Raw genomic sequence first — 14,584 nt, 5'->3', positions numbered from 1 at the left:
TGGGCTTCATCTTAGGGTCTTAAAAGAGGTGACTAATGAGGTATTGGATGCGCTGGTGTTAATTTTCCAATATTCGCTAGGTTCCAGAAAGCTTCCATCAGATTGGAAAGTAGCAAATATAACTCCTCTATTCAAGAAGGGAGGGAGGCAGAAAGCAGGAAACTATAAGTCAGTTAGCTTGACGTCTGAAGTGGGGAAGGTGTTAGAATCGATCATTAAGGGGGTTATAGCTGGGCATCTAGAGAAACTCAAGGTAATCGGGAAGAGAAAACATGGTTTTGTGGAAGGGCAATCATGTATAACCAATTTAATGAAGTTCTTTGAAGGAGTGACATGTGCAGTGGATAGAGAGAAGCCTGTGGACATACTGTGCTTGGATTTCCAGAGGCATTTGATAAAGTGCCACATCAAAGGTTATTGCATAAAATAAAGACCATGGTGTAGGGATTAACATATTAGCATGGATAGAAGATTGGCTGGCTTTCAGAAAACAGAGGCTATGCATAATTGGGTCTTTTTTCTGATTGGCAGGATGTGATGAGTAACTGCCAGGAGTGCTAAATTTAAGGAGCACAGGTTCCATTTCAAACCCATATAAATTACAATCATTTTTATTGTCTGCTTAGTGTTCTGCTGAGTGTTGTATTTATTTGTTGTTCATCATATAGGGCTATAAAATGGGCATTGTGGGCTCACACCTTCTGAATGTGTAATATCCACTTGTTAACAATTTCAGATTACTGAATGGCATGCTGGACCCTCTATTAGTAAAGTGCATGGCAGCCTGGATAATGTGCAAGTATCTCACCTTCACATTCTACCAAACTCCCACCCTCCAACTGGACCAAAGCTTTCAAGACACTGAGACATTGTCACTGGCAGTGAAACCTTTGTTCATCATGTTGTCTTGGAGGCCCAGCCAAATTCTCTTTCCTCCTGCCTTCCTGACTGTGCCCTGCAGCACACTGGCACAAGATTGCACATACTGAGGCCTTACTCACCCTGGCCACACTCATGAGGTCATTGAGGCCCTTCTGGCATTGAGGCCAGGTTCTCCTGACAAGCCCAACATTGCTGACCTCTTCAGCTCCTGCTCCCAGGCAGCACGTGTTTGGCTTGGCTTCTTCCTCATCCCACCGGAAGGCATCAGCTGCTCATGTTGGTTGGACATTGCATGTAGGAGGGCTCTGAGTGAGTCCTCATTAAACCCAGGGGCTGGTTTGGCCCTTCTCCCCTGCCTCTCCCCTCGCTCCAATGGTGCAGACATCTCTGAAGGAAAACATGCAGCAACTAGACAACTCCTCCATGCAACGGTTCATAACGAATGCCAGTTCTGCTCAGTGGAAAAGTTTGGAGAGAGCAGAACTCATAAATTAACAGCCTGGAAATAGCTGAAGTCCCAGTGAGCCTCCAAGCTGTGAACAATGCCAGCATTTGTTACGTCCTCTGACACTGCCCCATTCCAGAGGGTCCTTAAATTACTGACTGTGACTTTGTTTCGGGTCAAGGCCAATGACCTCAAAGGCTGGATATGCCGCCCTCCAATACCAATTGGGCAGATGCTCGCCCCCTGTTGGCCTGAAACCCGCCCTCCGTTCGCAATTGGATCAATTAACGGATCATACGCCAAGTTTGAATGGTGGGTTCGGAGATCTTCCCACTGTCGGGTAAAGTTCCCCCTCCCCCTCCGAACAGGAGCGGATTATTCAGCGCCATGTGTGGGGAATCGGAGGGATTAAGAAACCCGGAAATTTCTCTGAACTATAGCAATAGTCTCACCTGCAGTAAAGGTAGAGCCTGTTTAATGCTAAATAAAGTGGGGGACAGCCCTTCCCTGTCAACGAGGAGAACAGGGACACTTCAACTTTGTTAAGGGGAGGGAATAACATTTCCTTGTATAAAATCCAGGGGGATGGATTTTAAAGCAACAGTTAGCAGAGTTTCACAATATAATTCACTCCGAGGTGTTATACAGAGTAATGTAATGCACAGAGTTATGAAGGACATGGAATCACTGCTTTAATTCTTGGAAAATTGGGCCGTTCTCATAAAAGCCCCAGAATTAACGAAGAACAGAAATGAGACAAGTTTCCTCAAACTTGGCCGGCCAGTCACTGAGCTTCAGGAGAGTAATTCTGATCATCAGGGATTGAGGCCAAACTGGGGGACATTTAGATGCTGCACACAGACAACTCTCTGTCTAATAAATATTGAGAGGGGTGAAAGTGGTATTCACCAGTATTTAAATTAGTGATAGTGAATTGTTGCCCAGTTTACACTGCTCACTGTTTCCTTTTCCCTTCAATTGAAAGGAAAATCGGGTGAGCTGTAGTATGGGCGGGTGATCCAATATCACCCATCATACACTATCAACAAAAGATCAAATTACCCCCAATAGATTTAATTTGCACTAACAGTAAAATCTCTGCATTGATTTCTGATGTTGCTTCCATGTTTCCTGTGATATTTGGAAAAACAATTGAATCTGATCTGAGTTTTTATTCAATGTAATTACATTTCGGAGCTCCCCGAAGGAGGGAAACAGAGGCAGCGGAGGGAGGGGGCGAATGTGCCAAGAATACTGGCACCGGCAGTGTGTCAATTTCAAGATGCTGATGCTCGTTTCATCGTGAATCACCAAGAGTAGGCGGGTTGGGACAGGAATGTCAAGTAAGACAGTTGAGAACTTTGTTCAGCACATAATAAGGTTCGAGATTTAAAGTTCTAAAGGAGCGGACAGATAACCCCTTCATCTGAAGGAAAGTGGGCACAGAGGGAGCCAGCCATGGCTGCCACAGCCCGATAAGAAGGTCAGTGGGGCAGGCACTTAGTAACTTGGTGCTGTGGAGGTGGCAGGGAGGGTGGAAACTCAGGATTTGAATGGGGTTGGCACTCCCAGCAGTGCGGAGGGAAACTCAGGATTTGAATGGAGTTGACACTCCCAGCAGTGTGGAGGGAAACTCAGGATTTGAATGGGGTTGACACTCTCAGCAGTGTGGAGGGAAACTCAGGATTTGAATGGGGTTGGCACTCCCAGCAGTGTGGAGGTAAAAGAGGGAGAAAGGCTGCCAAGAACAATTGAGAGGCCACCTTCCCAGAAGGAAGGCTCCAGCTGTCAGATGTTGAATGAGGGGCAACACCCTCTGCAGGGAGGGCAGAACCCCAGACATTAGAAGGGCACGGGAGAGGAAAGAGGGGCAGGAAGGCAACAGAGGCCAAACATTCAATACAGGAACTATTGCTGAAGGCGGAGCTATCAAGGCCCAGTGATGGTGGATATTGTGACCCTTCAGGCAGTGCCCACATACATCTGTGTCCTCAATGCTGAATATCTCACAGCGCTGGTCACAGTTATTGTGGCATTGAATTCCTTCACTTCAGGCTCCTTCCAAGGATCAGGTGTGGACCTTAGAGACATGTCACATGTGCCTGCTCACCAGGCCATCTCACAGGTCATGGATTCACTTTTAGCCAGAGCTGGACAGCGCATTCATTTAATAACAGAGAGGCTTGCAGGGACACAGGGATTCCCCCAGGAGCAGAGTATCACTGATTGTACCCATTGGCCATCAAGGCACCCAGTGACTGGTCAGGGAGATCCATACAGGAAGGGCTTCCACTTCCTCAATGGCTCGTCTGTGACCACAACAAAAACTTCCTCCATGTGTGCCCTCACTTTCCTGGCAGCTGCCATGATACTTCATCCTCCAAAGTCTGTGTCCTAGAGGATAACGGATATTCCTCGAAGTGATGTTACTGAGCTCTCTGTGGGAGTCCCAGAAAGAGGCACAATGGTGGGACAACCATTGAACAGGACATCAGGCTTCTGAAGATGTGATTCCAGTGCCTGGACCAGTCGGGTGGTGACCTCCAATCCCCTCTTGCAAGTGTCTCTGTCAGTGTAGGAATCTGCTGCATTCTCCATAACATGGCTCTCCAGAGAGGTGTGGACCTTGAGGAGAATGAGGCACTGGGATGACACAGCTCATCGAGGGAACAGCAGGCTGTGAGAGAGGAGGTGAAGGGAGAGGACGCTGAACAAAGTGGAGCCCCTGCTGCATGATGAGGTGGCTTCCTCCTGCCCCCCTCGGGGAAGAGGAACTCGCCCCCACTCCCTCCCTCATGGCCTCCAGTTTGGCAGCGATAAAGTGAGGGGATTCCCTGCCCCGGGTACCAAGCCTCAGGCTTCCCTGTGACATCTCACCTCCCTCTGGTGCTGTGGGAGGCCTTGGTACAAACTCCTGATCTCTCCCTCAGGACAACCAGCAGCCTCAGTGATGGCTGCCAAGTGAACAGGAAATCTGGCTCCACGACAAATAATGACGTCCCCATTTAAAAATCATAACTTTAATCACTTTCCCACAGGTTGTGGGTTTTGGATCCAAAATAATCCTGTTCCTTGCCTCCATTGTGAAAATTCAGCCTGTTTTAATGTGTTTCTCACTCCTCTGTTTAGACTGAGTAAAAATAATCTGGGAGATTCAGAAGTGAAACTACTGTCTGCGGTCCTGAGGAATACAGGCTGTAAAATACAGGAACTGGAGTAAGTACCAGACTGTGTGAGTTTGTGTTTATAATAACCGGATGTCTGACACTGTATTTTATTATTGGTTTCAGCATTTTGGTTATTAATAGCACTATGTACGTTATTATGAGTATCAGTAACAGGATTAATATTAATCAGTGGGGTGAAAATGGACATGGAAATGGCAGGGATGTAAAACAGGTAAAATCACATTTTCTGGTGTCTGTAGGAACACCTGATATTGAGGACTATTGAAGTAGACGCATATCGCAGATGACCGATGCAGTGCTGACTATTCTGCAGCTTCATTCATATCCAATTTCACCCCTGCCTGTATTTTGTCCAGATTTCCACTGTTTTCTCTCCCTCTGATCTCCAGGCTGTGTAACAACACTCTCACAGTTTCTTGTGCTAAGGATCTTGCCTCCGCTCTTAGTACAAACCGGTCACTGACGAACCTAAGTAATAATAAACTGAAAGATTCTGGAGTGAAACTGCTGTCTGCAGCTCTGAGGAATCTGGACAGTAAAATATAGAAACTGAGTTAAGTACATAAGAACGTAAGAAATAGGAGTAGGAGCAGGTCATTTGGACCCTCAATCCTGCTCTGCTATTCAATAAGATCATGGCTGATATGCTTGTGTTTTGAATTTCACATTCCTATCTACTGCTGATAATCTTTGATTCCCTTGCCTAACAAGAATCTATCCAGTTCCGCCTTAAAAATATTCAATAACCCCGCCTCCTCCACCTTCTGAGGCAGAGAGATCCACAGTCTCACAACTGTCTGAGAGAAAACAAATTCTCATATCTGTCCTTAAATGAAAAACCCTAATTTTAAAAATAGTGACCCCGAGTTCTGGACTCACCCACAGGAGGAAAAATCTTTTCCATGTCCACCTCATCAAGACCATTCAGCATCTTATACACTTAAATCAAATCACCCCTCACGCTTTTAAACTCCAATGGAAACAAGTACAGTCTGTCCAACCTTTCCTCACAAGACAACCCACTCATTCCAGGTATCAATCTGGGAAACCAGCTATGAACTGCTTCCAACCCATTTACATCCTCCCTTAAATATGGAGACCAAAACTGCACACTATTCAAGATACGGTCTTACCAATGCCCCGTATAACTGAAGCATAACGTCCTTACTTCTCTGTTCAAGTCCCCTTTAATAAAGGACAGCATTCCATTAGCCTTCTGAATTACTTGCTGTACCTGCATACTAAGTTTTTATGACTCATGTACCAGAACACCCAGATCCATCTACACCTCGGAATTCTGCTGTCGTTCTCTGTTTAAATAATATTCTACTTTTTTATTCTTCTTGCCAATTTGAACAACTTCCCATTTTCCCACGTTATAATCTGTTTGCCAGGTTATTGCTCACTCACTCAACTTAACTATATCCATCTGCAACCTCCTTCTATCCTCTTCACAACATATTTTCCAAACTATTCTTTGTGTCATCTGAAAATTTAGCGACCATGCCATCACTCCCTTCATGTAAATCATTGATGTAAATTGTAAAAAGCTGAGACCCCAGCACAGATCCCTGCGGGACTCCACTCGACACATCCTGCTTTTCAGTAAAAAGACCCATTTATACATCCTCTGCTTTCTGCCAGCCAACCAATCTCCTATCCATGCTAATATGTTACCCCCTACACCACCAGCATTTCTTGTCCACAGTAACCTTTGGCATGGCACCTTATCAAACGCCTTCTGGAAATTCAAGTACAGTCTGTCTACAAGCTCCCTTTATCCACAGTGCATATTACTCCTTCAAATAATTCCCAATAAACTGGTTAAATATGGGCAGAATTTTCGGGTTGGTGAGTTTGGGTGGGGCCTGCTCACCGACGTATAAAATGACGCGCGGTGACATCGGACGGGAGTCTCAGCGTCACCGCGCGCTATTTAGATTTTCAGTTTGGTGGGTGCGCAACCAAACTGCCAAAGGCCTATTGAGGCCATTAGGAAAGTAATGAAAGTAGTTCAGAATGCTGCCTGTCCAACTTTAAGGTTGGGGGGGAAGGCAAAGAGACCAGGTGGCCTTCACATTTTTCATAAAACCTCATCCATGGGCGGGATGAGGTTTCATGAAGGGTTTATTAATTAAATAAAACATTTTTAAACATTTGATAAACACTGTCTCATGAGGGGACATGTCTTAATAATTTTTTGTGTCTTTGATAAAAACTTGAATTCCACAATTAATCTCGGTGAGGCCGCTCTGTGCCTCAGGGAGATTTCTGCCTCTGTCACCCGTGCATGTGTGAAAGATTGCAGGCCCCGACTCAGGGAATCCCCCCTCCCCACTCCCACTGCCCCCACAGGGAGTGTTCAGCGCTTCGGGGGTGTGCGTCACGCTGGGTGGGCTTTAATTGTCTCGCCCACGTAAAATGGCGGCACAGCCTCGATCTGGGGCGCCCATCGGGGTCACGCCCGACCTTACCCAACCCCCCACCACCCCCAAAAGGCGGAGGGAGGCGGGGGGGGTGGGATTTCTGCCCATGAGTTTCCTTTCACAAAACCATGCTGACTCTACCCAAGTTTTTCTAAGTGTTGAACTATAACCCCCTGAATGATCCATTTTGACAACTTCCCCACCACAAATACCGATAGTTTCCTGTTTTCTGCCTCACTCCCTTCTTGAACAGAAAGGTTATATTTCCAACTTTCCAGTCTGATGGAACATTTCCAGAATCTAGTGAATTTTGGAAAATTGGCACCAACACACCATCAACCTCATAGGCCACCTCTTAATACACGAGGCTGTTGTCCATTAGGGTGAGGAGACTTGTCAGCCCACAGCTCCATCAGTTTTCTCTGTACCAGTTCCTTAGTAATTGAATTTTCATCAAGTTCCTCTCTCCCTTTCACCTTCTGATTTGCAGCTATTACTGGAATGTTTTTTTTATCCTCTATAGTGAACACAGAAATAAAATATTTGTTCATTTAATTCGCCATTTCCTTATTATCTGCTAATAATTCCCCACTGTCACTCTCTAGAGGAACAACACTCACTTTACTTAGTCTTTTCCTTTTTAAGTACCTGTAGAAACTCTTGTCCATTTTTACATTTCTCGCTAGCTTTCTCTCATGCACTAATTTATTTCTCCTGATTAACCTTTTAGTCTTTCTTTGCCATTCTTTATATTCTGACCAATCATCTGTCCTGCCACTCAACTTTGTCCTGTTATGTGCATTTTCCTTATGTTTGATGCTTACCTGAACTCCTTTAGTTAACCACGGATGGTTAACTAAATAAGTTAAGGATTTTTTTCTTTATCGTAGGATTAGACTTATTCTGAATATTCTGAAATATCCCCTTAAATGTTCCTCTATTGACATATCCTAAAGCTAAGTATCCCAGTTCACTTCTGCTTGCTCAGCTTTCATGCCCACATAGTTGCCCTTATATAAATTTAAGGTACTAGTCTCAGGCCTATTCTCCTCCCTTTCAAACTGGATGTAAAATACAATCATATTGTGGTCGCTGCTACTTAGTTGTGCCTTCACTTTCAGGTCACTAATTAATCTTGTCACGTTACACAACACCAAGTCTAATATAACCTTCCCCCTGGTTGGTTCCAGAACGTGCTGCTCTAAGAAACTATCTCAAAAGCATTGTAAGGACTCCTCATCCAGTCTGATTTTTCCAGTTTATATGTAGATTAAAATCACCCATGATTATTGCCACCCCTTTAATACAACCACCCAATACTTCTTCTTGTCCTCCATTGTGGTTACTGTTAGGGGGCCTGTAGACCACTCCCACTAGTGACTTTCTCCCCTACTATTTCTCAACCCCACTCAAACTGATTCGATATCCTGATCTCCTGAAGCAAGGTCAACTCTAACGGTTGCACCAATGCTATCTTTGATTACCAGTGCTACCCCTCCACCTTTACCTAGCTTCCTATTCTTCAATGTCATGCACCCCTCAGTATTCAGGACTGAATCCTTGTCTTTCTGCAGCCACGTCTCCATAATGGCTATCAGGTCATATTTATTTACTTCAGTGTGCTCTATCAATTCATTTACTTTGTTATGAATGCTCCATGCATTCACATACAAAGCCAATGGTTTTGCCTTTGTTATCTTTGTAACATTTAGTCTTGACTCTTTGTATATTCTCTGTCCTTCCCCTTTGGCCTTTCCTGCCATTCTCTGTCCCTCATTTCTCATATTACTATTTTGTTTTCCTGTCTTGACTCTACCCCTTGATTTGCTACATCTAGCCAAGTTTGATCCCTCACTCACCACCCCCACCACCGCCCTTCCCCGTGCACCCCGTTTGGTTCAAAGCCCTCTCTACTTCCCGAGTTACGCAATTCACAGGAACACTCATCCCAGCATGGTTCAGGTGTGGACCGTTCCATGGTACAGCCCCCACTTTCCCCAGTACTGGTGCTGGTGCCCCACAACCCGGAACCCATCCCTCCCCACACCAGTCTTTGAGTCACGCATTCGTCCCTCTAATTTCATTTGCCCTCTGCCAATTTGCACGTGGCTCAGGTAATATCGCAGAAAGTAGTACCTTTGAGGCTCTGCTTCTTAATTCGGTACCTAGACCTTCACACTGACTTTGCAGAACCTCTTTCCTTTTCCTGCCTATGTACTTACATGGTCTATGACAATTGGATCCTCCCCATCCCACCAAGTTCCTCTCCAGCTCTGAACAGATGTCCTGACCCCTGGCACTGGGCAGGGAGCACAGCTGTCTGAACCCTCACTCCTCTCTACAGAGAAGAGTGTCAATTCCCCTCATTGTACTATGCCCTATCATAAGTACATTCCTGTTTGCTCTCCCACACATGAATGGCTTCCTGTACCATGATACCATGGCCAGCCTGCTCATCCACCTTGCAGGCCTCGCTTTCGTCCACACAGGTTGTGAGCACCTCAAACCTGTTTAATAATTGCAAAGTCTGAGGCTCCTACTCTGCTGTATGCTTGGTCCCTTTACCTGTTTTGCCCACAGCCACATCATCCTGTCCCTCACTGTTGACCAAAACAGGTGACCCTATTCTAAGAGGTGTCGGATCTTTTGGAACAAAGTGCCCAGTCATTTCTCCCCCTCCCTTGTGTTGAGCAGAGCCTGCAGTTCGGCTTCCAGGTCAATAATCCTGGTCTGGAATTCCTCTAGCTGCTTACAGTTTCTGCAGGCATGTTTGTCATGGATCGCCTTGGCACCCAAGCGATCTCACAACCCACAGCTGCAACGCAACACCTGTCCTGCCATTTTACACTGTCTTATTTAGTTCACTTAACTGAATTACTTTATTCCTATGTGTGCTACAATTTACTGTGCTTATTCAATGTGAGCACCACTGAGAACTAAAAGTTATACACTTCTTGAATACACAGGTGAGTGTTTCAGGTGTTTGTTTTAATTATTTTTTTAACGCATGTTTAAATTTTAATGTTAAGGTTTTAAAGTTTCGGGTTATTTAATTTCAAAGTCTCAGTTATTTTTATTTATAGATTGACCTTGACTCCCACACCAGTCTAAGCACGCACACTGTCCCTCCCACTGGGCACTTACCGGCTAATCAACGCACTGGCTTCCTGTGACTTCACAGTCGCCTTTACCCCACACTGCTGTCTGACAGCAGCTGAAACGGTGCATTCCTCAGCTCCCGACTGCCCTCTGCAGCTCCACTCCCACTCCCAGCAAGGTCGGCCGCTCTGCAATCCCTGGTCTTTATTTGTAGGCATTCCTCAGCTCCTGACTGCCCCCTGCAGCTCCGCTCCCACTCCTAGCAAGGTCGGCCGCTCTGCAATCCCTGCTCTTTCCTTGTAGGCACTCCTGAGCTCCCGACTACCTCCCGCAGCGCTGCTATGATTACCTTTAAAGTAGGCCACTCTGCAACCCCTGGTCTTTATTTACAGGTGCTCCTCAGATCCTAACTGTCTCCTGCAGCTCCGCTCCCACTCCCAGCAAGGTACCAGACTATGAGATTGTGTTTATAATAACTGCATGTCTGATGCTGTAAATTATTACGAGTATCAGTAATAGTGTCACTAATAAACACTGCACATTATCATTACTACAAGTATTAGTGTTATTAATAAACACCCCGGATTTACTCTGATTCATGAAATGTTTCTCTCTATGATCTCCAGCCGGATAGTAACAGCCTCACATATTCATAGCTCCCCTCTCAGCACAAATTAGGCACTGATGAGCCTGGACCTGAGTTACGACAAACTGCAAGATTCAGGAATAATACCTTCAAAAATCATTTAAAGTCATTCTCAAAGACATGAATCAGAATTAAAAACTGGACAAAACGATTATTGCTTCTACAATTCCCATGGTGGAATTTTATGGCCCCTCTCGCCAGCGGGATTTTCCAGACCCCGCCGAAGTCAATGGATTGTGAACGGCCCATCCTATTTTACAGCCCCTCCCGTGCAGTAAAATTCCCCCCCATATTGTATTCTTACATTTTTAGCTTAGCTTAATTAGACATTCACATTATAGATCTTTAAACTAGAAAGCTTCTCAGTTTGTAATAAAAGTGTAAAACTTCCAAAATATATTGGTAAGGCAGTTAATAAACTATCAAAATGAATCCGCTATCACAGTCTGTGGCTCCCAATAACCCAACAGTAAAATTCAGAAACTGTGTGAGATGTTGTTTCTGATAACAGGATGTCGAACACTGTACGGTATCATTAGTATCAGTCATGGTGTCATCAACAACAACATCAACTTTCATTCATATAGCAGCTTTAATATAGTTAATTGTCCCAAGACACTTCACAGGAGTGTTATCGAACAGACTTGGGCAGCGTGGAAAATGAGATATTAGGACAGGCAACTAAAAGCCAAGTCAGGGAGGAAGGTTTTAACGAGAGTGTTAAAGGAGAAGAGAGGGGTAGAGAGGTGGAAGGAATTAGGAAAGGAAATCCAAAGCTTGGGGCTGAAGTGCTCAAGGCGCAGCTGCCAATGACAATAATTTCCATATTTAATAATCTGAAACATAAACACGTTGTTATTATTAGTATTGGGAATAGTGTTATTTAAAATAAAACTTATTAATAGGCACATAATTAGCTTGGCAGCGAAGTTAAAGCCCAAGTAATAAGAGGGACTGTGGCAGCATGGATATAAAGTTGTCTGAGTGACAGGAAACAGAAAATAGTTGTTAATGGTTGTTTTTCAGTTCGAGGAAGCAGACAGTGGAGCTCTCCACCGGTTGCTTCAGGACGAGCAGTATTACATTTTTTGATATATGCTAATGACTTAGACTTGGGTGCACCTAAAAATGAGGCACCAAACTGGTGAAGCTACAACCCAGGACAACTTGCATGTCAACTAATGGGAGAAGAACTTGATCCCACAACCAACCGATAAGATCAAAGTTTTGTACACCTTTCACATCCAGTTGTGAATGGTGACGGGCGATTAAACAGCTCACTGGAGGAAAAGGCTCCACCAATATTCCCATCCTCAATGTGGGAGGCCAGACACGTCTGACGATTATTGGCTCAAACAGTCCAATTTAACTGGGTCAGACCCATTCTTAGACCATTAAAGTTGGCTTTCCCCATATTAATTATTCTTACTCTGAACTGTTCTTTGTTTTATCCCATAGTCAGCTTAAACCTTATGATACAGTGATCACTCCTTTAGACTTGATCCACTTGGCCCATCTCATTCCAAAGAATCATGTCAAGCTGTGCATCCTTTTTCACACTGGAAACACGCTGCTGTAGAACAATTTCCTGGTCACTCTGGGAATTCTTGCCCCTCTCCGCCTGTCACATTAATATTATCCCAATCTATATCGGGACAATTAAAGTTCCCCATTATAGCTATTCCATAATTCTTCCACCTCTCTGGAATTTCATGCTGCAACTTGGCTCTCAAAAAGCAAAGTCTCACACCCGGAGTTAATGATTGCTGTCTTTCATGCACCATCATACTTTTGTCATTTAATCACTCCTGCACTTCCATTTTGTTCCTTTCTTACCTCCCTCTCCCCCATTTCCCTGTCGGTTAAAACCTGTCAAGTCCTTGTTTTTTCCCAGTTCTGATGAAGGTTAACAAACTGAAACATTGGCCTGGATTTTTAGGATGGTGATGTTTCCCGTCCCGCCATCCGAAGATTCGGTGGGGAACACATCTCCGTCAACACACTGTGTCCCATGGAGATTTCACACTCCAATGAGTGTTAATTGGCTGCAGGCAGGACTTCCATCCCTCACTTGGGAGGAAGTCCTGTCTCTGAGACCTGCCAGACTATCAGATTGGCCGGCAGTTCTCTAGTTCATGCAGTGCCAGAAGCTGCTATGGACAGGACTAAGACTGCATGCACTCCCCACAGCCTCAGTCCTGGGAGTTCAGGAAAAGGGAGGTTTTGGGGGTCTCAGGATGGGGAGGATAGTGGAGGCCTGGGGGCTGGACAGTAGGCGATTGGGGTATCAGGGACTGAGTGTTGGAGGGAGGTCCTGCGGCCACTGGACCTTGGTGGGGCAGCTGGGGGAGGGGGGGATGGGGGATGCCCGAGGTTAAAAGGGGGGTTCTGATGGAGACACCTCCCCGCCCCCGGCCGCTTCCGCCAAAGGCCTGAATCCGGTTAGTTTTGGGCTTCCACCAGACCCAGGAACTCCTCCCTCCAACCTAAAAATTGAGGCTGAGTGGGAAAGGGCCCTCAGGTGATCAATAATTGGCCAAGTAAGGGCCTCAACTGGGGTGGGCGGGTGGCCCGTCTGAGGCCCCGCCTACCCCAGCGTCAATCGCTGAGAGATCTCGGCTGGTGGGAAACCCAGCCCAAAAATTTTACTCTCACCCATTGCTTAAAAACCCCCTGGCGGGTGAGCTTAAAATTCAAACTGTTATCTCTAATTCTTTCTTCACATATAGTGTCTGACTTGCTGAGTATTTCCAGAATTTTCTATTTATGTTTCAGATTTTTATCATCAATAGTATTTTCCCTCTATATAATGGGGTGTCTCACACTGTACATTACTATTGTCATTAATAGTGTTCCCTCGGACAACAGGGATTTACCCTGATTCCTGTTGGTTTTTTCTCCCTTATCTCCAGTCTGAAGGATAACAATCTCACAGATTCTTGTGCCAAGGACCTTGCCTCTGCGATCAGTACAAACCAGTCACTGACAGATCTGGACCTGGGTGGTAATCAACTGGGAGACTCAGGAGTGAAACTACTGTCTGTGGGTCTGAGGAACTTGGGCTGTAAAATACAGAGACTGGGGTAAGTACCAAACTGTGTGAGATTATGTTGATAATAACTGAATGTCTAACAGTACATTTTCAGCAGTGTTATTACATAAATAAATAAACACTGTCCATTATTATTAATGTCAGTGATAATGTTATTAATGAAAATGAAACTGCATTTCCTCTGCCTCCTGTTATTTCTCTCTCTCTAACCCCCAGTCTATGGGATGTCAGTCCAACAGATTTTTGTGCCGAGGGTGTTGGGGAATAATGTGACGGTGCACCCAGAGGTCCTCTCCTCCTCCTCAGAGGTGGACGGCCGGCCCCCAATCACAGCCCTTGATTTGTGAGAGGGAGAAGTGTGATTATGGGCAATGCACATTCTAACATTTCCTTCGTACTACTCCATGTGACTAGGGACTGATACATGATCACTATGTTTTGTGGTCTCCATAGGCTCTCCTGTGTCCATCCATTAGGCCATTCACTCTCTCAGCTCCACAACCATCTCACCGTCAGTAATTGTCTGCCCTGCTTCCAATCTCCCAGCTCCAGCATTTCATCTTCCATTGGTTTAAGGATGACAATATCTGGATGTAGCCATCCATCTAGGATCGTTCCCCAACATTGTGTGCTCTCTTCTACAAGCACGTAACTGTCCATTGTTACTCACCCATCAAAGACATACACGAGCCTACGCTGGTGACAGCCTGACTGTCCATCATGGAGACAGAGGAATGCTTCCTGCTCGCACCCACTGAGTCACGGCAGGACAGGAGTCAAATCTGACTGACCGGGGCTCTCCACAGAGAGGCTGATATGCTTCTGACAGCCAATGCTGCTGCCTGG

General features: G+C 45.4%; 1 protein-coding gene across 3 annotated transcripts in view; it reads left to right on the top strand.

Annotated features, from left to right (window-relative positions):
- The window catches only part of LOC144691331 (NACHT, LRR and PYD domains-containing protein 3-like), a 44,660-nt gene that overhangs the window by 18,914 nt on the left and 11,162 nt on the right, over nt 1-14,584 (top strand). For 2 of the 3 annotated variants that reach the window (XM_078559335.1, XM_078559332.1), the window contains 2 exons: nt 4,457-4,543; nt 13,599-13,769. In XM_078559335.1, the coding sequence (XP_078415461.1) occupies nt 4,457-4,543; nt 13,599-13,769 (258 nt within the window). The remainder of the gene's footprint in view (nt 1-4,456; nt 4,544-13,598; nt 13,770-14,584) is intronic. The other variant, XM_078559333.1, reaches the window with a different exon arrangement.

Source organism: Cetorhinus maximus, chromosome 16 (genome assembly GCF_964194155.1).
Source record: "Cetorhinus maximus chromosome 16, sCetMax3.hap1.1, whole genome shotgun sequence".
NCBI classification, from domain to species: Eukaryota; Metazoa; Chordata; class Chondrichthyes; order Lamniformes; family Cetorhinidae; genus Cetorhinus; species Cetorhinus maximus.
Note: the sequence above shows the minus strand (reverse complement) of the source record. Positions and strands in the feature narration are given on the sequence as shown.